Source organism: Pangasianodon hypophthalmus, chromosome 10 (assembly GCF_027358585.1).
Source record: "Pangasianodon hypophthalmus isolate fPanHyp1 chromosome 10, fPanHyp1.pri, whole genome shotgun sequence".
Classification (NCBI taxonomy): Eukaryota; Metazoa; Chordata; class Actinopteri; order Siluriformes; family Pangasiidae; genus Pangasianodon; species Pangasianodon hypophthalmus.
In genome coordinates this window covers 11,495,517-11,523,143 of record NC_069719.1, presented here as the reverse complement: position 1 = coordinate 11,523,143, position 27,627 = coordinate 11,495,517, and the positions used below count along the sequence as shown (strand labels likewise).

The window sequence follows — 27,627 nt, the reverse complement described above, 5'->3', positions numbered from 1 at the left end:
CAGTTCCAACCGATCAATTCTTACATATAGTAAATAATTACTGAATAATCAGACAGCTGGATCAGGCGTGTTTAGAGTAAAGAAAACGTCACGTGGCAGGAATTTCTGGGCAGAGAGCCGGAGCTGAGAACCCTAGTGTGAGAGCAAGGAGAACACTAAACTGAACAGTTCATAGGAATATCAGGACCAAATCTGGAAACAGCTTCATCCTCAAATCCTGAGCCACAATGCTGCTCTCTGCTGGTTAGGGTTTTGTTTTCGTACTGCCAGAGAATGCTTAGTTAGCGTATATGGGCACCAGCAGCCTTACAAACGCGCCATGAGCGATCCCCTGGATGGGTGCGTGAGAAACCCCGTGCTTTAGAAAAAATCTCGCGGCGTGATACTAGCCGCCATTTTGCATCGTCCTAGCTAAGTGCAAGAGCGGCGCCGGACCAACGGCAGGGGTTTTGGTCACTTTTTTCATTTTCTCCCGTTTTCCCTCCGGAGTCATCCACACACAACAATTATTAATCGACAGGTACGATAAACGTCTTAAGCTTGGCAGAGAAATGTATGGCATAAAAATGTGATCTGATGTTCTTTTGTTTTCAAACAAAAGTAGCTAGAAACTGGTCGGGACGTCTCAGACCGGCTTTTTGAAAATGGACTCCCATGTGTGGCGGCACGTTGGCACGTTGACTTGCATCTGGCTAATATAGTTAGCTTAACTCACTTAGGCCTCGGCTCGACGTATAGCCATTAGTGTAATTATTCTAGTTATATGTGACTCGTTTTGTTGCTCTTGGGAGAAATAATTATGTTTTGAAACTGCTTGCTAACATAGAAAAAAAGGATAAACATTATTTCCCGGTTAAGTTATCAGGCTAACTAGCTAACCACATAGCCACATAGCAAGCTGGCTAACAACAAGCACGCAAAGTTATGAAAGAGTTTTCATTAATCGCTGTGAACAATACACGTTATTGTGGATGCTAGTTATAAACCAGTTCTGTGTCCGTTAAGATACGAGGCGCCTGACAGCGCGGTTCACAGTAGCTGTCAAATACCGCATGGTAGCTATTGGGAGTTGTAGGTGTCCACGTTGCTCTTGTGTCCTGGCCTAAATGGGCTAGCTAGCTAGCTAGGTAGCCTACTGGTTAGCTAAATCTGCTCCCGTCATTAGCGCGCCACATTGCAGTTTGACCGCCTCATTTGAAGCTGCAGAAACTCATCGGTTAAAATGAAACAAAGCGATGTTCTTTCAGACCATGAGGTGTCCCCAGGTAACTTTTGCTGTATATCAGATAACCGATATTAAGTTCAATCCAATGATCTATTGTTATTAAGTAGACGTTAACCGAAACGACGTGGTTACTAATGCACGCTATTACTGGGCGTTGAGATGTCAAGTCTTCGCATATTTGTATATAAACTGATGAACTCATGTTTCATGCAAGTAATGGACTCGACAACTTGTGATGTGCTTGGTCACATGCTTGCTATGTAGCATTAGATTTAGCCTCCAAAAGAACACGTGGAAAAGCACACCTAGGCTGGAAGTTCAAGTTCAGAGCTAGTTGTTAGATTTGTGGTCGTGTTCATACATTTGCATGCGGTTTCTGTTAATTGACAGATGAGGGGACTATTCTTCCAAAACTCAAAAGTGGGTGTGGAAAGTGTCTATTAAAATTGGTTTGAGGTTGATGTGCCTACTGATGTGTTTAAGCAGTAAAATTGGGGCCAAGTTGTATTGTCCCTCAACTAGTGCTGTGCACTCTGTGTAGGGGATGCGAGAACATGAACACAGGGTCAGGCAACAGGTTCCTTGACCTCTGCCCAGTTTGAATTAATTTGGCTCATTGCATCTGCGCAGATAACGGAGACATGGCCACAGAGCATATAAATGGAAACGGTACTGAAGAACCAATGGAGACTTCGGCTGCAGTTACCCATTCAGAACACTTCCAGACATTATTAGACGCTGGGTTACCTAGAAAAGTTGCTGTCAAACTAGATGAAATTTACATAGCAGGTAAGGCCCCTTGAACTTTCAGCATATTCGCACCCATTTCAGGTTTCAATCCAGTTGCATGTGCTTTTAAAATAAGATTGTGGGAATTGGAAAACCAAAGCAACTTTTTGTGGTTTCCTTCCAAAATGGGTACTGCAGTCATAAGGTGTTTGTAAAATAAATTAATTAATTAATTAATTTTTTTTTTTTTGCATAAAAGAAAATTGGCCAGTGATTTTTTTTTTTTTTTTTCTCTGTGCCTCCCTTAGCAGTTTGAAGGAAACAGAGTACCCTGGGTGGCAGTTTCAGACAATTTCATGTGTAGACCCTTAAAGCTGAGTATTAAGCAGTCCTGAGGAGGTCTCCTCATACAGTGTCAGGGCAAGTGTGTTGCCAGATGGACATATGCAGGAACAATGGAGCAGCTGGCAGTGGTTAAGACAGGTGACGGGTCCTCATAAATCACTGTGAGCAAGCTTGATATGCAGAGGGTTTCTGGATGGCGGTCTCAAATTACACCATGACATCTGTTGTGATTAGTCCTGTATATTTGTGCTGTGACACCAGCGATATTTGAATAGCACAGTGCGGAGTGGGATAAAAGAATAAACCGGCAGTTGATCTTTATTGCATTATTCTTTTGTTTGCATCTCTTGCTCAGGTCTGGTTTCTCACAGTGATCTTGATGATCGGGCAATTGAAGCTCTAAAGGAATTTAACGAAGAAGGTGCTCTGCAAGTCCTCCTCCAATTTAAAGACAGTGACCTCTCACATGTTCAGGTAGGTTTGTGTTGAAGAGCCCAGACGTTAATGTGATAAATATTTCTCTGTCTGTTTCAGAGCTATGTGGCTCGCAAAACTACCCAAAAGGCTGCATTGCAAGTAATATTTCTCCATTGTTTATTATATTGGAACATACAGTGGTTGGTGCAAAGGCTAGCTATGGGAATGCTGAATTATTCAGTGATTGTTGATAAGATGTAGAGCACAGTTATAAAGCACAGTGCTGTTTGACTGTGCAGGATGACTGTAATCAGCCCTGGAAAACCACTGTAGCAGGGGTGCACGTTATACAGTTTATGAAGCTAGGTCAGTCAGCCACTATGGAGCTAGGTCAGTGTGTGTTCTAGTTAACACTTTGCTTACACACAGAGAGAAAGTGGCTTTTATTTCTACATTAATTAATTTGTACCAATTTCTGTGTTTCAGAAAAGTACATGAACACTGACACTTGGAATTAATTTTTTTTTTATTTACTTATTTATTTTAACAGAAAAGTAGCCTTTGAAAAATGCCCTTTGTTATAGTTGTCAAGGCTCGTAATCGCCACTCCAATGTAAGTATACGGAATGTATGTGTACCACTATAGATTTTTTTTTTTTCTTTTACTTTGTCCATAGAACAAAAGTGCCTTTCTTTGTGGAGTTATGAAGACATACAGGCAAAGGGAGAAGCAGGGGACCAAAGTGTCAGATTCTAATAAAGGACCAGATGAGGCAAAAATCAAAGTAAGTATTATTTTATTTGATCACTTATTTTAAATCTCCTTTTGTATGGCAGAGATGCATGTTCATCTTTCTTATTTGTCAGGCTTTGCTTGAGAGGACTGGTTACACACTTGATGTGACAACAGGTCAGAGGAAATATGGTGGCCCTCCTCCTGAGTCAACCCACTCAGGTGCACAACCCACAGTTGGGACAGAGGTAAGATCAGACACCCAAAACAAGCCTTTTAAGGTTTTCTGCATGTTTACCCAACAGTAAACTATAACAAATAGCCTGTAGTTTTCATTTGCAGATGTATATATGTTTTTTATGTATATACTGAGATGCAGCTGTTGCAGATTATTTCTAATTGGGAAAACTTTTATTGAATAAAAATTCATTTTAATGCATTTTCCAAGTTTTACACTTGAATAAGTAAGGGGCTTATTCTTGTCTTTAGATTTTTGTAGGAAAAATTCCAAGAGATCTCTTTGAGGATGAGCTGGTCCCCCTGTTTGAAAAAGCTGGACCCATATGGGACCTGCGTCTGATGATGGATCCCCTAAGTGGCCTGAACAGAGGCTATGCCTTTGTCACTTTTTGCACTAAAGAGGCTGCTCAGGAGGCTGTTAAACTGGTAAGTGAATTAGCATCACTGGTACCAATATTAACCATTTTGATAACCAATAGGTTTAACCAATAAAACCTGGTCTAAAATGAAGACATTAGTTTAAAAACAGACTTTACAGGTTTGATTGAGATTAAGAAATTGGCAAATAGACAGCATACTCAGCTGTATAGATTATAAAGTAAATACCCCCACCCCAAGTGGCACACTTTCAGAAGGCTGTGTTTGTATTCCCAGCAGTGCAACACTTCAAGGAAGTTATCAGTTTTCCATTAATCCTAAAAGAATTAACTGACAGTGTGCATCTTTTTCAGTGTAACAACAGCGAGATACGCCCTGGCAAACACATTGGTGTTTGTATCTCTGTGGCCAATAATAGACTGTTTGTTGGATCCATCCCCAAGAGCAAAACCAAGGAGCAGATAGTGGAGGAATTCGCTAAAGTTACAGGTAGATAAACAACTGCATGGCCGTTAACCTTCTAACTTAAGATTCTTTCTGTAACACAAGAGCAAATTGCCCGTATGAGCTGTGTCAATATATGTAGACTGTGACCATGAATGAAACCTGGATTCATACTTAATCACTTATTTTTTTCTCTCAGAGGGGCTGAACGATGTAATTTTATACCATCAGCCTGATGACAAGAAAAAAAATAGAGGCTTCTGCTTTTTGGAGTATGAGGATCACAAAACAGCAGCACAAGCACGGCGCAGGTTGATGAGTGGCAAGGTGAAGGTATGGGGAAATGTGGTGACTGTGGAATGGGCCGATCCCATTGAGGACCCTGACCCAGAGGTTATGGCAAAGGTAAACAACCAGAATATGTGCTGAGGGCAACTATTCTTACCCTTCTTGTGGAATTTCTTATGGTGGGAAATACATTTTTTGTCCTGTCTCTTGTAGGTTAAAGTACTGTTTGTAAGAAACCTCGCAAGCACTGTATCAGAAGAGCTCTTAGAAAAGACATTCAGCCAGTTTGGCAAGCTCGAGAGGGTGAAGAAGCTTAAGGATTATGCCTTTATTCACTTTGAGGACAGAGATGGTGCTGATAAGGTACCATATTAGTTTCCTTTCATTATCACATTTGTCATGTTTGAGGGAAATATTAGCTAATTTGTTTAACTGTGCATTTTTCAACAGGCTTTATCTGAAATGAATGGGAAAGATTTGGAAGGTGAACAAATTGAAATTGTCTTTGCAAAACCACCCGATCAGAAGAGGAAAGAGCGGAAGGCTCAGAGACAAGCAGCTAAAACTCAAATGTAAGTTTACTTATTCATACTGCAATGCAATTAACGTTATGTTTATTGCTTGTTTGTAATTTGTGTTGTGCGCGTTGCTCAAATTTCATTACTTGTGTTTTCAACAAGGCATTTCTGGGCCTCCTCCAGGTATGATGATTATTATTATTATGGCCCACCACATATGCCACCTCCCACAAGAGGAAGAGGACGAGGAGGCAGGGGAGGCTTCTCTTATCCCCACGACTACTATGGCTATGATGACTATTATGAATACTATGGCTATGACTATCACAATTATCGAGGTGGCTATGAAGATCCGTACTATGGCTACGAAGACTATCAGGTTCAAGGTAGAGGACGAGGGGGTCGTGGAGCCCGTGGATCCACTCTGTCGCGGGGTCGAGGTGCAACTGCAAATCGAGGAAGAGGAGGTTTCTCCCAGCGTGGAGGCCCAGGATCCAGCAGAGGGGCACGTGGCTCCAGAGGAGGAGCTCAACAAAGAGGCCGCGTGGTACGTATGTGTGAGTGAGAGAGTCAGGACAAGAAAGGCCATTCTATATCTAATTGCCACTCATTAATACTGATCATTTATTGTTTACTATTTTCCTCTTTTAAATTGCTAACACATAAAAGGCACCCTGTGGAAGAAATGGACCAAAGGTTTGCATGTTTCTCTCTTTCTGGAAAATCTGCTTTGAATATACAGAGCTAAGCAGCTCATTATTTTGTAATGACTAGATGGGTTTGCAAAGGCAATTTTATTTGCTTTGCTTAAATGATGTATAAGGACACAGTACTGTAATGTTTCAGTACTTTATTTCTAAATGTTTCGCACAAATTGGGCTTGAAAAAGTCCACTGGCATATGAAAGATATTTAAATGCAGAACTATTTCACACATGGCATGTTTTATAGATTTATCAGGTATCTTTTTTTCGTAGTCACTTTACTTTAACTAGAAATGTCAAAGCGGTTTTATTTTTCTCAGCAGGGAAAGGGGGTCGAGGCTGGTCCTGACCAGTGACAGTGAAGACTGACTTGCTACATGGGGTTACACCATAAGCTGCCAGTGAAGACGATGGTAAGGTCGAAGCAATGCCCCAATGATGTTACAGCCTTACAGAAGCAGATCTCCCATACTGCCACCCTTGAAAACCAGTGGAAATTCTGTTCACTTGTACCTTTGGACTTGTTGTATTCCTATAAGTCATGCATTTAAATTTTGTCATATCCTACCCCCTCGTAACATGCTCCAAATATTACAAAGTATGCCAGTTAAAAAAATTGAGGTTCAGACTTCCTAAAGGATACTAAACATTGTTCTTTTTTTTTTTGTTTTGTTTTTGCACTTTTAAAGTCTCTGAGTTTGAAGTGGCTCAGTGGAGCTTGATGATAATGTATATTTTTGTGCTAATTGCAATTTTAGTGTCGGAATATCCATGTTTATCTAAATTAATTATTTGGATGAAAAGGACATGACATCTGCAGGTTTTTGGTGTAACCACCTTGCATGGATAAGTCAGGCATTCCAGGAAAGTGGTTCTTTTCAGAACTTGTCTTTAAAGGGTTGGTTAACTACCTCAGTACAGAGGATTGAACTACCCTGCCTGTACTGTAAATAGGGAAACTTATATTGATGAAAGCAGGGCTTGTTTTCTATGAAATATGCATTAGAGCAGCTGCTCAAAAGATGTACTTAATGTAATATAATCATTTTGCTGCTGCTCTGACCCTGCAAACAGTCAAACTGGGCATGCAAAATAATCTCATATGATGAGCCTGAACAAGCCCTGCTTTTATCATATTTTGAACTGAATTAGCTTCCTTGCTTCTTCAGATTATGTAGTTACTGGTTGTATGATTGTATGATAGTTTTGGAATAAAATGTTACTTTTGTAAAGGCTTGAACATCACAAAGGCGTCAACTGCTTTTGGTAAGCCCTGCAGTGTCCCTTTTTCTAACAATTGAAATACGTTTTTAGAAAACAAGTCCTCTTAAAATCATGTATCATCTTGCTGTTTGTTTTATTGAATCATGCACCGTTTTGAAAGAATGATCACATTTCCACCCAAGACCAGACAGAAGAAAATCTAGGCCCGGTTCACTTTCTGTGCACCTGGCTGTGTTCAGTGGGAAGGGATGGGATCATTCACTGGAAAAAGGGATGCTGCAGCTTTGGTTTATATTCCATTATATAGCAAACAGTTGACTGAACCATTCAACCGGTTTTGTACACAGTTAACTCCCTCTTGATGAAGCTGTATCAACCTTTTGACATGTTAGCAGTTTTAAACTATTGTTGGTGGCCAACAACGTTTTTGCATTCCCGCAAATAAATTGTTTTATACTGTAAAATGAGGTGAGTGTAACTTATTTTTGTAATAAAGTTTTTGATTTCTATCTGTGTCCTAAAACTGTTTACTGCAATAGCCTTAAGTGTTAAAACTTTAGAGATGTGATGGTTTGTATTTCATGCTGTGGATGGTCATGCTGGAATATATTAAGACGCCTTTTATATGTATGTATAGTCTCATATGGTTTCCCTAGTCGCTTCGCCGTTCCTTGAAAGGAAGGAGTCATGCCATGTGCTTCAGTGCCAAACTGCACCAATGCCGCGGAGGAACACGTGTTCCCAGGCGCGCCCCTGCCCGGATATGACGCAATTCTGGGACCAAACCCCAAACGAACAACGCGTGGAACCGTAATAAAGCACATCACGAGCGGACGTAAGTGGAGCAACTGATATCGAGGAACGAGGAAACGATTCGGTGTGATGGTGAATGCGCGTGATGAGCTCGTTGTTTCCGCTGGCTTGTTTGGCGGAAAGTGATGTAACTGCGCTGTCCGTCTGTCAAAACAAACAACTAGCTAAGGCTGAAGAGAGTGTTACACTTGCCTTGCTTGTGGTCAGTACAGTGATAGCCATTCAGTTGAGTTTTACGAACGCAGCTGTCGCTGTAATGCCACTGTTATTGTGACAAACTGGAGAAATGAACGCAAGGCTCCTTTAGCTTGGGTTTGGCCCTCGCAGCTCGGAGGAATGGCTTTACTCGGAGTGTGTTTGCGGAAGGTGAGGCGGAGGCTGGAGCTGTGGAGAGAGGTGGGCCGCCAGTACCCTGTCTTCTGCTTTCTGCTCGTCCTCCTGCTCCTGTCTACTGTCTTACTGACTAGGTAATAGCTGGCGCTAGGTTTAATAAATTCACATCAGTACTGTTATAATTTATTTCTCTCAGAAATAAATGTACATAACTATACATGTCGCTTGAGTTTTCCCTCAATGGGTGCAGCTTTTGTACATCTTAGGATGGATTTTTCACCTGGACATAGTAGCCCATGTCTTCAAAAATAACTTATAAGTTATGTTCCTTGGACCTTAAGGGCCGCTCATGTGCCTTAAAAGCTTTACTCTACAAGCTAGTTAACGATACAGCACATGCCCTTTCTCGGGTAAATATGCTTAGTAAAGATATAAAAGATGTAGCCTTGATGATCCCAGCCCAGCAACAAGGAAAAGTGCAGTTTGGTAGCTATGTGGAGTGTATGACACACACACTGACACCTGTCCTGTTTATGTTTCAGGTATCTTCACATTATTGTAATTTTTTGGTCATTCTTAGCGGGAGTGGTTACTTTTTATTGCTCCTTGGGGCCCGAGACACTGCTTCCCAATATCCTTTTAACAATTAAACCTAAGAAAAAGGTACACTTTTTAAAGTAATTTGTCTACTGTACAGTGGGGGAAATAAGTACTCAGATTTTTTTTATTTATTATTGTTATTATTTAATGTACTTTCAATGCAAAAATCCACTTCAAATTTGCACACATGTCTTTTGACTTTTACTTATAAATATGAACAAAAAAATAAAATCTGAATTTGAATGTCACATGCATAACCATACACAGTACGACTTGCAGTGAAATGATTTTTACAACTGTTTCAACATAGAAAAAAAAATATTAAATATAAAGAAAAATATTAATATAAAAATATAGTAAATATAAAAGTATAAAAAATATAGATAAAAAATCAAGATGTGATCGAAGTGTAGACTTTCAGCTTTATTTTAAGAGTTTCCACAAAAATATGGCATTTACCATTTAGGAATTACAGCCATTTTCAACAAAGTACCTCCATTTTCAGGAGCTCAAAGGTATTTGACAAAGTGACATAATTGTAAATATAACCATAATTTTAATACTTGGATTCTTTGCAGTCAATGACTGTCTGGAGCCCATGTTCTCAAAACTCAAATTCTGAGTTTCCTCCCTGTGCTTTGCCAGGCCTTCACTGCAGCCACCTTCAGTTACTGCTTGTTTGTGGGTCTTTCTGCCTTCAGTCTTGTCTTCAGTAAGTGAAAAGCATGCTCTATTGGGTTGAGATCAGGCGACTGACTTGGCCATTGAAGAATATTCCATTTCTTTGCCTTCAAAAAGTCTTGAGTTGCTTTCGCAGTATGTTTAGGGTCATTATCCACCTGCACTGTGAAGCGGCGTCCTATCAGTTTTGTAGCATTTGGCTGAATGTGAGCAGAGAGTATAGCCCTATACACCTCAGAATTCATCTTGCTGCTTCTGTCAGCAGTCACATCATCAATAAACACCAGTGAGCCCGTTCCATTGGCAGCCATACATGCCCATGCCATAACACTGCCTCCACCATGTTTGACACATGATGTGGTATACTTTGGATCATGAGCTGTTCCTTTCTTTCGCCATACTTCCCATCATTCTGGTACAAGTTAATCTTGGTTTCATCAGTCCAAAGAATCTTGTTCCAGAACATGGGAGGCTTTTTTAGATGTTTACTGGCAAAGTCTAATCTGGCTTTCCTGTTCTTAAATGTTACCAGTGGTTTGCACCTTGTTGTAAACCCTCTCTATTTACTTTCACGAAGGCGTCTCTTGATTGTAGATTTTGACAATGATACGCCCACCTTCTCCAGAGTATTCTTGACTTCTGTTGATGTCGTGAAGGGGTTTTTCTTCACCAAGGAAAGGATTCTGCGATCATCCACTTTAGTTGTCTTCCATAGTCTTCCAGGGCTTTCGATGTTGTTGAGCTCACCAGTGCTTTCTTTCTTTTTAACAATGTACCCAACTGTGATTTGGCCACACCTAAGGTTTTTGCTATCTCTTATTATAGATTTATGTTTTATTATATATTATGTTTTCAGCCTAATGATGACCTCCTTCACTTGCATTGAGATCTCCTTGGACTTCATATTGGTAGTCGAACAGCTGCCAAATGCCAACTCAATACCTGTTATCAACTCCAGACCTTTTATTTGATTTATTTGTCTTGAAGTCCTGAAAATGGAAGTACTTTGCTTAAAATGGCTGTAATTCCTAAATGGTAAATGCCATATTTTTGTGGAACCTCTTAAAATAAAGCTGAAAGTCTACACTTTGATCACATATTGATTGTTTCATTTCAAATCCATTGTGGTGGTGTATAAAGGCAAAATCACAAAAACTCTGTCATTGCCCAAATACTTCCAGACCTGACTGTATTCATAACCATAAACAGATATGTTTTTTTTTTTTTTTTTTTTTTGATAAAACAAGTGATAAATTACCAACATTAGCACTTTTTTTGAAGTGGTGGTGTTTGTAGTTACAGCAGCGTAGCATCTTTGCTAAAAAGTAATTAGCTTTTTGCAGCATTGTGGTTCAGCTGTGGTCCACTCCTCCTGGCAAATCGTTTTCAACTCCCCAAGGTTTGAGGCTTCCTCTAAGGGACTCGAAATTTCAAAATCCTTTTTCCAAAGATGTGCTAGGCCATGCAAGCACCTTCTTGAGTTATTTTGGTGGTATGTTTGGTGTCAGTGTCTTGTCAAAAAGTCCTTCTTCTCCCCACATTCAGTTTCATGGACAATTAGATTAAATTCTCCTCTAACTTGTCCTGGTATATCGCCCCATTCCCGTTTTCTTTGATACTGTGCAGTGCCCCAATACTGCTTGCAAAGAAACAGCGTCATATCGTTATGCTCCTGCCTCCGTACTTCACTGTGGGTATGGTGTTCTTGGGATTATACACCCAACTCTTCTTTCTTTAAGTATGACAAGGTGAGTTATTGTCCAAGGGTCGTTTCATCTGACCAGAGTATATTGTTCTCAAAGAGTTCTGATTTGTCTAAATGCTATTAGACGTGCATCTCTGTGCTTTTTTTTATGCAGAGGAGTAACGGAGATGATTACAATGCAATTCATTGCTTGTATACTCACTGTACTTATTTCTCTGTGTAAGTGTTGTTCCTGCTCCTTTTAGGTCATCCTGCAACTCTTTTCAAGTGACTGCTGGCTTCTCTCTTATTTTCTTTATCATTAGTCTGAGAGTGTGTTGTGAAATCTTGCATGGTACACCTGTCTGGGGAAGATTAATTGTGGTTTATGAACTTTCCACCTGAATATTATCGAACCAGTTGTACTGACAAGGATGTTTAAGGTCCTTGGTATGGCTTTGTATGTTTTTTCCACTCAAGTGTTGTTTACTAATGTCCCTGAGAACTTTAGGAAGCTCTTTCACCACCACCATGATTGCTAACTACTGACAGCATCTTTTATAATGGCATCAGGTGCAATTTGCATGAAAAAATTAGTATCTGTTTTCGTATTCAGATTTAAACCAGAGGTGTCGGTGGTCTATACCGAAAGTTTTTTTTTGTTACGTTAACCCTACCACTAGTTGCTGGAACTCTGGAAAACACTAAAAAAAACAGGGCTGGTGGAAAATTAAGTAATTTTTTACTGACAAATTATAATAACAAATAGCAATTTGCCTAACATGTGACTGAGCAATCTAACTGTTTCAAAGCTACAATCTTTTACAAATCAAGAAACAGTTATTTACTATTGACAGCAATGGCCATCAACTAATATTTGATTAGAGTTACTTCAGTTTTTGATCCCTTCCTGAAAAATCAGAAAAGTTCACTGGACATGCTCTCAGAATCTATTATAAAGCTGGTGTGCACTTGTAGTGCTGCTATCAGTCCATTTAATTCTAATGCCTGTATGATTTTCCAAGAATTTGCTTTTAATAATGATACACAATGTACACATTAATATTTTAAAAAATTTAAAAGAAAATTGATATTTTTTGGAGAGCCCAGCAGAGATATGTGAGAGCACATATGTGTGGTCTCTGTGCACGGTGTGGTCTGTTTGAGCTATATGGAGCAACGGTTCAATATATGAAAGCACATTTCTTTTGTGTGTGTGTGTATAGAAATACGGGTTTATTTTGGTGGTCAGTTAGGCAGTGCTTAGGTCAGGCTACTGGAGCAAACTACTGTGTGTTGCAGATATACACCGATCAGCCATAACAATATGACCACCTGCCTAATATTGTGTTGGTCCCCCTTTTGCTGCCAAAACAGCCTTGACCTGTTGAGGCATGGACTCCACTAGATCCCTGAAGGTGTGCTGTGGTATCTGGCACAAAGATGTTAACAGCAGATACTTTAAGTCCTGTAAGTTGCGAGGTGGGGCCTCCATGGATCAGACTTGATGGACAGCACACCCCACAGATGTTCGATTGGATTGAGATCTGGGGAATTTGGAGGCCAAGTCAACACCTTGAACTCTTTGTCATGTTCCTTGAACCATTCCTGAACAATTTTTACAGTGTGGCAGGGCGCATTATTCTGCCGAAAGAGGTCACTTCCATTAGGGAATACCATTGCCATGAAGGGGTGTACCTGGTTTGCAACAATGTTTAGGTAGGTGGTGTGTGTCAAAATAGCATCCACATGAATGCCAGGACGCAAAGTTCCCAAGTTCCCAGAACATTGTCCAGAGCATCACACTGCCTCCGCCAGCTTGCGTTCTTCCCATAGTGCACGCTGGTGCCATCGCTTCCCCAGGTAAACGATGCACACGCACCCGGCCTTCCACATGAAGTAAAAGAAAATGTGATTTATCAGACCAGGCCACCTTCTTCCATTGCTTCGTGGTCCAGTTCTGATGCTCACCTGTCCATTGTAGGCACTTTTGGCAGTGGACAGAGGTCAGCATGGGCACTCTGACAGGTCTGTGGCTACACAGCCCCATACACAGCAAGCTGTGTGTTCTGTGTGTTCTGACACCTTTTTATTATAGCCAGCTTTAACATTTCAGCAATTTGTGCTACAATAGCTCTTCTGTGGGATCAGACCCAAAAAAAAAAAAAAAAAAAAAAAAAAAAACTCTATCTGTTTGTATCTGTATTCATGTTCATTTAGGATACATTATTTGTTCAATCCAAATAACATTTTCAATTACATTCCTAATATTTATAAATATAAAGTCAAAAGACATTGTGTCTAAATTTTAAGTGGACATATGCAATGGAAGTTTATTAAATAACAAAAACAAACGTCTCTGAATGCTTATTTCCCCTCACTGTATAACATTACCTTAATACACACCTTTTAGTTCTTCAGTCAACATTTTTTTCTGCATTAACAGCCAGAGCAGCAAGAGCTGTTTCCTTTTGCCCACAGCTGTGCTGTCTGTGGGAAAATTAAATGCACAAGACACAGGTAAATTTGACTGCTAGTGTTTCATCCTCATCTAAGATTAACCCAGATTAAGTTACTATTTGACTGATTTGTATTGTCTTCTGTTAGACCAACATTGCTTCTTGAGAACTATCAGCCATGGTTGGATCTAAAAGTACACTCCAAGGTGGATGTGTCTCTTTCAGAGGTTTGAGAACTTCATATCACATCGGTTTAAGAAGACTTTCTTTAGAGTTTTGAATGGTAAGTCGAGAATCTTATCTCTCCTCAGATTCTTGAGCTCGTCCTTGAAAACTTTGTGTACCCATGGTACAGGTATGTTGATTGCATCCATTCAGGTCTTTGTATATTAAGATATGGCAATTAAAATGAATCCTTGTTGGTAGGGATATTACAGATGATGAAGCATTTGTGGATGATCTCCGAGTGACCTTGCGTTTTGTAGCTGCAGTGCTGGTCCGCCGAGCACAGAGAGTAATGTACTATTTCATCATTTTTTTATTTTTTAGTTAGCATAGGATTTTGCTATTTGATAGTTCCATCAATAGCCCATCATTGTTATCACATCAAAGGTGTCTTTTCTTTGCATTGCTAATGGGAAATTCTCTTTTGCTTCACAGGTTGATATGCCATCTCTCATAACGCTCAAACTACTTAAAGTTGCCATGAAACACATTGAAATAATTGCCAAAGCAAGACAAAAAGGTATTTCATCGTGCATGCTTACTTGTTAGGGCAACACAAGGGGGCAGTAGTGAAGATAACATCATCAGGATATTTTAGCCAATCTTGCCCCTACCAAAAAGTTAAGACTTGACCATAGATCAACTTTTCAGTGATAACACCACACTTGGTCCTATATCAACCTAGAAACATTTATGGAAATCATAAAATCAGTGCTTTGCAGTGACCATGGCTCCAGGTTGTCTCTGGATTTCAACCATATTAAAAGCCTATGGGTTTTCTGAGTTGAAGAAGGTAGACTATATTCACAAATCTAAGAACATACTGTAAGAGGGTTTGAAATTTTCTGCATGGATGAGTGGTTCTAGATTCCTCTGTCTTCCACCTTGTTAGACATTACAGGAAAAGATTTTGAAACCAGTGTATTGCAGGAAAAAAAAGTCACATTAAGAAACTTTATATGTTTGAAAAATATTGTACTTAACTCTGGAGTTAACTTTATCTCTGTTCTGTGTGTGCTTTAGTGAAGAACTCCGAGCATCTGCAGCAGGCTGCGTTAGAGGAGTACGGTCCTGATCTGCATGTGGCCTTGCGCAGCAGGAGGGATGAGCTGCTCTACCTACGCAAGCTTACTGAGATGCTTTTCCCATATATTTTGCCTCCAAAAGCTACTGACTGCAGGTAATGAAGCTCTGTCATTATGAGTGTTAGCAACATTTCTCTACTTTTTCTCTTCTTTTGCATGCCTGTGTATTTTCCAGATCTCTTACTCTTCTGATAAGAGAGGTTCTTGCTGGCTCTGTATTCCTTCCCTCCATGGATTACTTGGCTGATCCTGTGAGTGTCAGTGGGAAAGAAACCTGTTTCTAAGATGAATGTTTTTGTACATGTATAAATCAGTGTTCCCTTTTTTTCTTTTAGGATACTGTGAACCACTTGCTGCATATTTTCATTGACAACTCTCCAGTAAGTTTTAATTAGTTGTGCTGTTGGTGAATTTGAGTGAAGAAAGTTTTCTTCTGGGCTAAAAAAAAAAAAGACGTAAAGCAGTGAAACAGTGTAGCAAGTAATAAGAAATTAATTTAATACAAATCTCACATGCACAACAATATTTAAAAGCAAATTTGCTAAGTGTTTTACAGAATAGTTACACAGCTTAGTTTACAAAAATAAACTGAGATTAATAGAATATAATTTTATTTATTTATTTATTTATATAACAAATGTCATAATTCCCAGTAAGGAGGCCAAGAACTACAAGTGACAAAGAAAAATTGTAGGATGGTGTTATGGATGAAGTAATCTTGAGAATAACCACACCATCATTCTAGTTTATATAAAATGCAAGTTAATAGCTAGTGGTAAGGATACCAATCGTTCATTATCATTGTATTGGCAGTAATGGTGACAGATTGATCATAGTCAGTAGTCAGTCTGTGTAGAGAGAGCAGGTGCTTGTAGCCTTCAGAACAGCAGGACTTGAAGGTGATAGGTCACAGGAGAGCAGGAGTAGAAGCTTGAGACTCTCAGGACAGCTGGAGTAAAAGCTTGTAGACTCAGGACGGAAGGAGTAGAAGCTGGTAGGCCTTGGGACAGCAGGAGTAGAAGCTGGTAGGCCTTGGGACAGCAGGAGTAGAAGCTGGTAGGCCTTGGGACAGCAGGAGTAGAAGCTTGAAAGTGTCAGGTACCCAGTGACTGAGATAGTGAAAAAGCTCAAACAAGGATTGTTTAGTCCTTAACAGTCCAATAAAAACTGAATGCAGTATTAAACAAATATGTTTAATGTTTAATCCTGTAAATAAATGATTGCTGTATATCTATGTATTTGTTTGATGGTGGATATTTCATTGTAGCCTGAAGCTGCCACTGAACCGGCCTCGGCATTTGTCCCGCTCCTGCAGAAGTATGCAGATGTACGCAATAAAAAGACTTCAGTAAGTCTTACCTGTTCTCACCTGATTCTGTGATGCATTTATTTGTCTCTATATTGACTTAAAATATTCTGAATTCATGCATAATCTATGATGTGCAAGAACGAGGTTAAGTTTCCTTTCCTGGAGAAAACAGCATCTGTTTGTTGTTGTTTGGTATTAATGATATTAATCTTCAAATCAGATGTTAAAGCTAGAACTTATGGAGATTCGGGAGCAGCAGGACCTGCTGTTTCGCTTCATGAACTTCCTCAAGCAAGAAGGAGCTGTTCATGTGCTGCAGTTCTGCCTCACTGTTGGTAAGGTTTACAAACTCAGCAGTTGGCAGATATAAAAAGTGTATTGTGTACATCTCTTCATCTTGAGGTCTAGTTGTTTCCCAGGGCAGTTAAACAGTGAACTTGGAGGAGAGTGATGACTTATTCTGTACACAGGAGATACCAGATGCCTATGATTGTAAACCATTGTTCTGACTGATAGGGAAGAAATGAATTGCATCATTCCCACTCAGAGAGCAGGGCCAGTTGCAGACTCAGCCAGGATTTACAATCTCTCAACAATACTGGGAGTACTTGGTTGCTTCACCCAAGAGTTTGTTTCAACTGATTAAAAATGTGTTTAAACTCAGTATTTTTTCCATATTTCAGAAGAGTTTAATGATAAGATCCTTCGTCCAGAGCTTTCTGATGCTGAAAAACTGATGCTGCATGAGGAGGTGAAAAAGATATATGAAACATACTGCCTTGATGAAAGCATTGACAAAATTCGCTTTGACCCTTTCATTGTTGAGGAGATCAGAAACGGTAAGTTGCTGGTTTGTTGTTTTAGGATAATTGTTAAAAGCAGACATACCACAGAACTTACTCTTTAAGTTCAGTCATGTTTAACTTATGCAAGATAAAGATAATTGTGCATGAATGGCAATACATTGGCTTTGATTTCATCATATGTGTTATTGTTTTTCAACCCCCTACAGTTGCAGAGGGTGCGTATGCTGACGTCGTAAAACTGCAGACTATGCGCTGTCTTTTTGAGGCCTACGAACATGTTCTTTCCTTGTTGGAGAATGTTTTTACTCCCATGTTCTGCCATAGTGATGAGGTAATGCCACTTCTGTGCACACTGCACCTTAATGCCATCAGTTCCTGACACTTGACTGCACTAATGAGCCAAGTATTTAGCACTGAGCACTTAACAGTTCTCCAGCTGTTTATATATAAATCAGTTTCCACAATACTAAGATTTGCTTAGCAAGTCTTGATAACAACTTACACGAATACTATGTTTCAGTATTTTAGGCAGCTGTTGAGGGGGGCAGAATCCCCAACCAGGAGCTCCAGACTTGGCAGGTGGGTGGGCTCCACTTTGTATAACAGGTATTAGTTGAAAGTAGGGCCAAAAGTTAGAAAAAAGAGCACACTTGGTGTTTGACCAAACAAATAACGATGCAAGATATTTTGATGAGTAGGTAGACCCGAGCAACAGAAAAATTCTGAAACTATTTCTGAATATAGTCTATACAAGCGTTTGTTTGTTCAAAGTGGTAATCTGTAACTAAGCTACCAATTTTTATGTCAAAATAGACACAGAACTAGCCATAAGACTGCATGTTGTCTGATGAAGAGTTTGGATAAAGAAAAGTGTTAGGGCCCAGTGAATATTGATTTCATGTTGTGAAGGATTTCACTCCATACACAAGAATTTATGGGTTTACTTTTCAATCTTTTTCACTGAAAAGCATAAATCAAACCAGAATTCTTTCAAATTTATTGTTTATGCAATGGAAAGTATTTGCAATGGTAATTCAGCTTTGGTCTTGGCCATGAACTTTCTTTTGTGTGCATCACTAAAAAGTCAGTCTGCTTTGCCAGATAAATCACACATTGATATGAAGGCTTACATTTCAGACAGGGTTTGCTGTTTATTTCTACTGAATGTTGCCTTCCAAGCTTCTTAGCATCCACATGAATGTACAGGCTGACTATTAAATACTTGCTGTTCAGGAAAATGGAACATTTCTTGTTATATTTACTCACTTATTATTTGTCAGTCTTATCATATTCTATTGTTTGTTAAATGTTTTGCTCACTTATTCAGCATATAACGTGTTCCTTGAATGTTTTCTTTTCTTTATATCCATATGTGTTATTTGTTTTTTTATCATGAGGTTTAGTGTTTGCAGAGGACAGTTGTAATTCCTTTTGCCCATTATTTCAGAAATAGCGTGAGTTTGGATGACATCCGGTGAGTATGCTGTTGGCTTCATGCTCAACCTGTAGCTCTCCATTCTCCACATAATGCTGCACGTGAGATACATGCTGGAATGCAGGGGATAACTGCTTACTTTATCAGCTGCAGATGTCTCTGTGAAAGCTACAACACTGTCGTGGCTTTGTATAACTCGCACATAGAAGCTCAGAATTCTTTAATTTAGTTTAGGTCTAGCAAGATGTTTCTTCTAAATTGAGACCATTTTTTAAAGCCAAAGCTAAATTGCTTATGTATGTTAAAATTGCCTGATGTCTACTCTGTACACCTGTCACACAGAATCCGGTAACTTTGGCCTCCACATGCCTTGAGATAACTAAATGTAGGAGGCAGTCAGTGGATCTTGTTGCCTAACTGCTATATGCTATTGTTGAGAAAAAGTTCTACAAAAGATCTACTGCAACAACTTACACAACTACCTTGACCACCTTAGCTAATTCTGTTTGTCTTTCTCTCATACCATGGGCTGCACTTTGTATCTGTGTCCATCCTTTGACCTTCCATTCATCCATGGGCTCTAGCTTTTCTGAGTGGGACTATACCATGAACCTAGAGTCTCCGTCCATCTCATCTGCATCTATCTCCCCTAATGTTTCATCCATTCTTACCCACCCATCTGGCTCTAATGCCTGGCGCACCGTTGCGCTTAAGTAAGTCAGGATCCGTTGCAAGTCCTGTAGCCCTGTTTGCATGGATTCTTTTGATAACCCTCTGGCCCATGTGTTTGTGTTGTGGGGAATCTCAGTATGTTGACCATAGTGAGGGCAACAATATCTTTTAATGTAACTGTAGTTTTATCTAGATGTAGATGTAATGCAGTGTTATATATTGTTTCTAACAGAAATCTAAACTGGTTTTGGAATAAAGTGCTGATCCTGTACAGATACCTTATCTCCGCCATGTTGTTTTGTGTAAGTGAGGGACTTGTCCTTCACTATACACGAATGCTAAAATTTCATATTCAAAAGACAAATGAGCATGTGCGTGTGTGTGTGTGTGTGTGCGTGTGTGTGGGTGGGTGGATGCGCTTGTCAGTGTTACATACATTTGGAAACCGTATGGTATATTGCTATCCATGTGGCTTTGCCAACTGATGGATGATTTGAGCTGAATGAACTTCCTTGAATTGAGTCCATTTTTGTTAGAGTTGTCTGCTTTAAGTGATGCAGTGTTTATTTGAAAGACTTTACTTCCCCTTACAAATGCATGACAATTGCATGCACTGTGCCAGTCTTAAACATCAACATTGCATGTTTTTGTGATTGTGTGGATATGTATTTTGTTCAGGAACACATCAAAGCGAGGAGAATCATTTGGCATCAGCCGCATCGGCAATAAGATTAAGGGGGTTTTCAAGAGTACCACCATGGAAGGGGCCATGCTGCCCTCTTATGGCCTAGCAGAGGGAGAGGACGATATGGTTAGTGAGCTCTGACTTAAGATGATTTTTTTAAGAAAGGATATGTTAAGTTTACTGTATATCTATGGGACTGTGGTAGTGTGTACAGGCACTATGTTTGGCTTATGGAAACAGTCTAATAACAGTTACTGTTTGATTATTTACCTGTGTATCCCAGCAGCACCACCTCTGACATTTGAACCTCAAAATGGGTTTGGCTCTCTTTCTCATTCTTTGATGCTCATGTAGTGGACAAGTTTGAAAATAGGCTGTTCCTCAGTAGTTTGGCCCTGCATAAATGTAGACTATCTAGTAAGAATAAAAAATAAAACAATTTTGGTGTGTAAATTATTTCGGGGTGTTATATAGCAACAGGTTATCCTAAGATATCATACATGAACCTCATATTGGAAATTAATTTTCCTGTGTATACTTTAAGTGTTGAGTAGTTAAGTTCTAGTTTTGTTGTGACTTTTATCCCGGCTGTTTATGCTAATATAACCATTATAAACAGCATGATTAATGTTTCTGTTGATGTCATTCATGATCTTAACTGCTTGTGTAATTGATGTTATCCCTGTCATATGTGAATCCAGGTAAATATTATGTAATACATGTTAAAATGGTTTCTACTGATTCCCATCCATCCCCACTGTTTGACATCTTAGGTGGAGGAGGCCATCATGGTTGTGGAGGATGACTTGCCCGTGGAGGCTATCAGTACTCCAAGTACGCCTCGTAACCTGACGGCCTGGAGCATCACTATTCCCTATGTGGACTTATTTGATGATGAGGTGAAGAAGGAGAGGATTCCTGTGTATTGCATAGATGTAGAGAGAAATGACAGGAGAGCAGGTAAAGCCTGAAATGCTTCAGTCACAAAACTGTTTAAATTGAACTGTTATCTAATTAAAGTTAATTTGATTGTTCTGTGAAAGACCTACAGTATAATTTCTTTTGCTTGCTTTTCAGTGGGTCACGAGACAGAACATTGGTCTGTTTACCGAAGATACCTGGAATTTTATGTGCTTGAGTCAAAACTTACTGAATTTCATGGTACATACAATTTGATTTATAGGCAGTAGGTGAAATTTATTTTAATGCTTAAAGTTGTTGAACTGATATTTTGCTAATCACAGCTTTATATATATATATATATATATATACACACACATATATGTGTATGTGTGTTTGTCTTGAAACAGGCTCATTCCCTGATGCACAGCTTCCATCCAAGCGGATAATTGGACCTAAAAACTATGAGTTTTTAACATCCAAGCGTGAGGAATTTCAGGAATACCTACAGGTATTAATGATAGAAAAACTGTTGTTTCAGTTAGAGCAAAATGTCCTGTATGTAATCACTGACATGTGCGTGCTGGGTTTGTTTATTTAGAAACTCCTGCAACACCCTGAGTTGAGCAATAGCCAGCTGCTGGCAGACTTTCTCTCCCCTCACAGCGTGGAGTCGCAGTTTCATGACAAGATGTTACCTGATGTCAATCTTGGTACATATTGTGCATAATTGTAGTTATGAGTAGAACACACAGACTCTTTATTAACATTTTATTCATGTTTTCCTCTTACAGGGAAGATAATTAAATCTGTACCTAGCAAACTAATCAAAGAGGTTAGTTATTTTTGTCTTAGATGCAACCAGTGCACTAGATTATACCGCTTTTATATAATTCCATGGATTTATTTAGTATATTTACATTTCTGCAGAAAGGCCAGCACCTAGAACCATTTATCCAGGCTTTCTTCAACTCATGTGAGTCACCGAAACCCAAACCCAGCCGGCCAGAACTCACGATCCTCAGCCCCACTTCAGAGAACAACAAAAAGGCAAGCTTTTTCAGTTTGAATGGAGTTAGTTAATATCAAATATCAAACTCTAGTTTGTTATTTGCTTTGTTTCTGTTAGAATAGTGTCTGAATCTGAAACTGTATCTTTGACTTTGAATACTCCTTGGTGTTCTTTAGCTTTTCAATGAACTATACAAAAACAATGCAAATCGCTCAGAGGTCACAGAGAAGAGGCACAACCAGAATTACTTTATGGAGATGATCACTGTAGAAGGAGTTTATGACTATTTAATGTTTCTAGGTAAGCCTGTGATCTAATTAAAACAACCATATCCTGAGTACTGTTGAATCTATATGTATTTATTTTATCAATCCATAGTAGTTATCATTACCCTATACATTTAGCATTGAGAATGATAAAAATTTTCATTAAGAATTATGAAGGCTTTTTATGTTACTATAACTAAAGTTATTTTTGGTCCTAAACCTTTGGCAGGACGAGTGGTGTTTCATATACCTGATTGGTTACATCATCTCTTAATGGGTGGGCGCATCCTGTTTAAAAACACACTGGAGACATATACTGACTACTATCTGCAGAACAAGCTAGACCAGGTGTTTCAGGAGCATCGTGTGGTTTCACTTATCACTCTTCTCAGAGGTAACAAGTACTACACAAAAAGTGGGACTGTCATCTGCTATTAAATAACACATGTTCATAATAAACATACTAGTATAATTAGGGTTTATGTTGGATTTAGTTGTTAATTTAACATGATTTTTTAACATTTCTAGTCACTTACAATATTATAATATTATCATATATATTTGAATATTATCATTTGACAGTATGTATCCTCCCTAGATGCTGTATTCTGTGAGAACAGTGAACCACGCTCTTTAGAAGACAAGCAAAAAAGAGCCAGAAAAACATTTGATGAAATGAGGAATTACATTCCAGGTTAAGCAGCTGCTGATTTTAAAATTCCTGTATATATCCTCTTTCAATAACTCAAAAAAATATTTTCGTTGGAATGGTTTTAATTGACAGAGTATGTGTATGTATACAAATTTTATTCAGCTAATGAAAGACATGATAATTAGTCCATCAAGTGCATTACTCCAGTAATATGGTAGATTATTAATTAGTAACACATTTAGCACTGATTAACATATTTCATCAAAGTTGTGTAAGATATGATTGTAAAACAAATGTACGTTCCAAGAATTCCACTGACAGTTTTGTTAATCATCAGTTTCATCTTTGGTATATGTCTGAACATGATGAATGATGAATTTTATAGTTAGATCATCAAATTAATATTAATAATTATGAAATTATAGTAAATAGTATGTTAACAATAACAATGGAAAATAACATTGATAATCACCCCTGAACCTTGTACTAAGAAGGTAGATCATTTGATTAGGAAATTACATGTATATGAGTGTAAATCATGGTGTGTCATATGCGTCTGATATGTAAATAAGGGAGTAGAGGGCATGAGCTTGCCACTGAAGTAGATTCATCAATTGTGCTCAAATTGCAAATCATTTGGATGCCACCTGACAGTATAATTCATTAAGCTCAAATATCTACACAGTTTGCATGAATAAGGGCCATTATTTCTCAGATTTGAGGACTTAATAATATTTATGTAATGAAGTGAAATTTGTGCTTTGGTGTTAGATTTTCTTGGAAAATGTATTGGAGAGGAAGCAAAATATGAGGGGATAAGGCTTCTCTTTGACGGACTTCAGCAGCCAGTTCTTAACAAGCAGGTAAGTGGAAATAAATTATTGCCTCCATTGTGAAATCCACCGTACAAATACAAATTATAATCATTTGTGAATTTTGTCACATCTCCTTGCAGCTGACGTACATCCTGCTTGATGTAGTAATTCTGGAGCTTTTCCCTGAATTAAACAAAGTAAGTTGTACTGTATGCACCTTATTGTTAATTAAAGAACAATCATAACAGGAATAGTCATGTTACTATTTTTTATATTCATGCTGAATTTTAGGTACAGAGAGAAACTTCTGTAATGGCTCCATGGATGTAGAAAAATCCACCAAAAGATACATGCAGTTTCCTGTATCTCCGCATGTGTAACATCCTCCATACATTTCAAAATAACCATGTACAGTAGTGTATTTTTGAGACAACTGTACAAAGCATGACTTATCTATATAGATTGCTGTGCAGGGAAGCCTATATAGAGTGGACGCACTGAACTGCATTGAAATGCCCATGAAAACATCAAATATGATTTAAACCTTTCTTTTTTTTTTTTTTTTTTTAAAGCAAAAGTTTTATCGTTGTAAGAAATGGCCATTAAAACAGGAACTGATTAATGGTACAGACTTTTTATTTTTGCCAATATCAGATTGACAACATAGCACTATCTTCTAAAACACTGAACAGGCTGCAATGTACTATACTTTGTAAACAAGTTCTTAATTGTGAACTCCTTAAGCCCCAATTAAGGGAGAAATTTTATGTTGCCTAATGAAACTGTCAGTAAATAAAAAATAGACTAGAGTGTGTTTTTGGAGAAGCAGTTGTAGGTTGTGAGCACTACTACTGTCTATCCTGACATTACCCACTACTCTCACTAAAACACTCTTATGATGCAAGTTTGTGTTTACATGTGCTACAATAAAATATTTTATATAACCCACCTGTGTGTGTGTGCTAAAATGTATATCTAAGGGTTATTATTGCTTTTATTAAAAAAAATTTGTATTGGATAATTGACAGTATGTGGCAGATTCTTAGAAAAGGACATGCTAAGGTTGCACTAAAGACCTGTTATCTCTGGTCTTATATATTTTATATTTGAGTGATTAGACAAGCAGACATTACTGTGCTTCTAAAAGACTGAATTTACTGAATTATGTAGGTTACTATCCTGTATGGAAAGAGCATATGTTTGGGTTTTGTTACCTGTAACCTTTCTTTTTCTTCTTGGTTGTGATTTACATCTATCTATGTGATTTGGTTGTGATTTACATAGATATTTTAGTTATCTGTGGAAGTTATAGCTATCCATATCCACAGGACAGAGAGGTAGGGATTAAAACACTGAGGCCCCCCCTAACTACAGCGAAATGTGTAAGTGCAAGAAACCTCCAAAAACCTCAGATATGTAATGAACAACAGCATTTCAGCAATTAAAATCTGAAAGTAAAATGTTAGTAAAAGTTACTGTTTTATACTGTGGTGTAACCAGAATTGGAGAGGCATCTGACCTTCTCTCTCCCTGTCAAAGCAGATCTGAAACATGTTGGCAATTAAGATGAGCTCAAAAAAGTACCCCATGATTTCCCCCTGGTTGCCTCAGTCTTAGCTGCCGCTAGTTAAATGTTTATGTGTATAGCTGTTAGTCGCATTAGGTAATTTATCAGTTTCTGTACTTCCTGATAAGTTGTTTAATGAACTGGAAGGAGTGATGGGGCGTTTAAAACACACATGTCCACACAGATGGAGAAAGCTCGATCCCCCAAAAGAGCTGATTCCAGGCACTGGGAGTTTATGCCAAAGCTTTGGAGTCTAAGCTAAGTGTCTTCAAGCCAGTCCACTTTAATTCAATTCAATTCAATTTTATTTGTATAGCATTTTAACAATGGACATTGTCACAAAGCAGCTTTACAGAAATAAATACATTCAAATTAAATCAAAATAAATTGTAAATGTGTCGATTTATACCTAATGAGCAAGCCGGAGGGTGACGGTGGCAAGGAAAACCTCCCTGAGACGACATGAGGAAGAAACCTTGAGAGGAACCAGACTCAAAAGGGAACCCACCCTCATCTGGGTGATAACAGATAGTGCGATTATAAGTAAATCCCTTCTGTAACTGTGTACTACATGGACAAATAGTGCAATTGTGCAACCAGTCAATTACAGTTTTCACATGAAATCTGGTTTGTTGAACCTATCCACTGTCCACTGATGGAGCCCTGAGTGCAAAACTGTTTGCGGCATGGGGTTACCCCGGGTTTAACAGGTTACCCAGGGTTTAACGGGTTATGGGTTACCCAGGGTTCAATGGGGTACACAGGGTTTAACAGGTTACCCAGGACTTAACGGGTTACCAGGGTTTAACGCGTTACGGGTTACAGGGTTCAGCGGGTTACCAGGGTTTAACAGGTTACGGGTTACCCAGGGTTCAGTGGGTTACCCAGGGTTTAACGGGTTACCAGGGTTTAACAGGTTACGGGTTACCCAGGGTTCAGTGGGTTACCAGGGTTTAACAGGTTACCAGGGTTTAACGGGTTACGGGTTACCCAGGGTTCAGTGGGTTACCCAGGGTTTAACGGGTTACCAGGGTTCAGTGGGTTACCAGGGTTTAACAGGTTACCAGGGTTTAACGGGTTACGGGTTACCCAGGGTTCAGTGGGTTACCCAGGGTTTAACGGGTTACCCAGCCGGTACGTGACCGACCTTCAGCGTTGAAATGTGGATGAAATAATGTCAGTTATTGTTTCAACGTTGAAACAACCTTTAATGCTAAATGGTTGTAAAAAGGTTAACAAAATACTTAGAAATCAACACTGAAATTATAGCAAGATCTGTACGTTTAATCAACATGTCTTCAACAACATACATCTGCCTTTTAAATTATTATGATCATTTTTAAAGCATTTTTATTATATTTTGATCATAAGACTTCTTAAAAAATCTAAATTTCTATGTTGAATATATACTAATTATTATCATGAATAATAACAATAACAACAACAATAATAACAATTTGTCTAGCATTAGCGCTTCAGATTGCTTTGGTAGTTAAAATGGAGAGCGGAATCACGTGTGAGCCACGTCTTCCTTCTTTCTGTAGAAGACGCATACTCAGATACACATAACCAAAACGGTAAAGGCTTCAACAGTCCTTTGTGCGTTATTTATTAATGATTTTGTATGAGCACTGGCAACTTGTCCTGTGTTTAAATTTTTAATAACCAAAACCGGTGTCAGCTTCAAATTGTCGTGAATAACTCGTGGAGGCCACTAGATGTCTCTGTGTTCTCTGTTTAGTGCTTCAGAGCGTCGGATTTTTCTCCCGACATAATCAGAAAGAAATATTCTAAGCGCGATGCATCGGTACCGTTGAGTTATGTGATTATGCTTATAAGAAACAGCTGTCAATCTGTCTGTATGGCCTTCGATAGCTCAGTTGGTAGAGCGGAGGACTGTAGCGGATTACTCATAGAGATCCTTAGGTCGCTGGTTCGAATCCGGCTCGAAGGAACCCTTTTTCGATCACTTGCAGGACACATTACCGTGCAGTGCGTGCTGCTATTTAATTACCTGTCTCATGAAAATATGATGGAACTGTATTGTTCACCTCAATGACGCAAAGCTTCTGTGTTGTATCAACAAAAAGGATATTAAAGGACACTTCAGTGCTAAAGGATACTAAACTCACATCAGCCGCGTTTCTGAAACGTTTGAACCAAAGACTGTATGTGTGTATGTTGTCACTAGCAAGTAATTAGCATATCTTCCATTGGGCAGTCATAGGTCAATGAAAAATTGTACTGAGTAATCTAATAACTAACGGATTCTATGAATTCTTGGAGAAAAAGTCTCCACAACTACAAGGAATAACAGTTACCACAGCAGTGTGAAAAGAAATGCCCAGTAGATGGCAGCAGTGGAACATTGTTGCAAAGCAGGG

General features: G+C 38.8%; 2 protein-coding genes and 1 non-coding gene across 19 annotated transcripts; all 3 read left to right on the top strand.

The window, feature by feature from the left end:
- Window positions 1-154: 154 nt before the first annotated feature.
- On the top strand, window positions 155-7,753 carry syncripl (synaptotagmin binding, cytoplasmic RNA interacting protein, like). 9 transcript variants are annotated; one of them, XM_053237429.1, is made up of 13 exons: window positions 155-520; window positions 1,856-2,014; window positions 2,655-2,773; window positions 3,394-3,501; window positions 3,584-3,697; window positions 3,939-4,115; window positions 4,421-4,556; window positions 4,711-4,916; window positions 5,013-5,162; window positions 5,250-5,371; window positions 5,501-5,864; window positions 5,987-6,013; window positions 6,341-7,753. In XM_053237429.1, exons 2-13 carry the CDS (start codon window positions 1,867-1,869, stop codon window positions 6,374-6,376), a joined length of 1,707 nt encoding a protein of 568 aa, XP_053093404.1. In that variant the 5' UTR covers window positions 155-520; window positions 1,856-1,866; the 3' UTR covers window positions 6,377-7,753. The 9 variants fall into 9 exon arrangements, with proteins under 9 accessions (XP_053093404.1, XP_026789937.1, XP_026789936.1 ...); XM_053237428.1 differs by having other exon boundaries at window positions 162-520; window positions 5,480-5,864; window positions 6,344-7,753; XM_053237427.1 differs by having other exon boundaries at window positions 162-520; window positions 5,480-5,864.
- A 137-nt stretch (window positions 7,754-7,890) lies between these two features.
- Window positions 7,891-24,620, top strand: LOC113538767 (sorting nexin-14). Of its 9 annotated transcripts, XM_026934123.3 has the most exons (30): window positions 7,898-8,524; window positions 8,933-9,053; window positions 13,802-13,875; window positions 13,963-14,041; window positions 14,126-14,169; window positions 14,241-14,328; window positions 14,475-14,559; window positions 15,063-15,219; window positions 15,300-15,375; window positions 15,460-15,504; window positions 16,392-16,472; window positions 16,654-16,768; window positions 17,117-17,272; window positions 17,446-17,570; window positions 17,760-17,818; window positions 18,687-18,713; window positions 19,259-19,387; window positions 20,025-20,157; window positions 20,805-20,991; window positions 21,109-21,192; window positions 21,342-21,442; window positions 21,533-21,644; window positions 21,726-21,766; window positions 21,862-21,981; window positions 22,120-22,243; window positions 22,439-22,603; window positions 22,808-22,903; window positions 23,633-23,724; window positions 23,817-23,873; window positions 23,968-24,620. In XM_026934123.3, the coding sequence occupies exons 1-30, from the start codon at window positions 8,394-8,396 to the stop codon at window positions 24,004-24,006; spliced, it is 2,943 nt and encodes a 980-aa protein (XP_026789924.1). In that variant the 5' UTR covers window positions 7,898-8,393; the 3' UTR covers window positions 24,007-24,620. The 9 variants fall into 9 exon arrangements, 8 of the variants coding, with proteins under 8 accessions (XP_026789924.1, XP_026789925.1, XP_026789926.1 ...); XM_026934124.3 differs by lacking the exon at window positions 18,687-18,713; XM_026934125.3 differs by lacking the exon at window positions 19,259-19,387.
- Window positions 24,621-27,108: 2,488 nt separating this feature from the next.
- Window positions 27,109-27,197, top strand: trnay-gua (transfer RNA tyrosine (anticodon GUA)). Its single transcript is given in 2 exon segments — window positions 27,109-27,145; window positions 27,162-27,197. It is a non-coding gene; the product is annotated as a tRNA-Tyr (tRNA).
- Window positions 27,198-27,627: the final 430 nt, after the last annotated feature.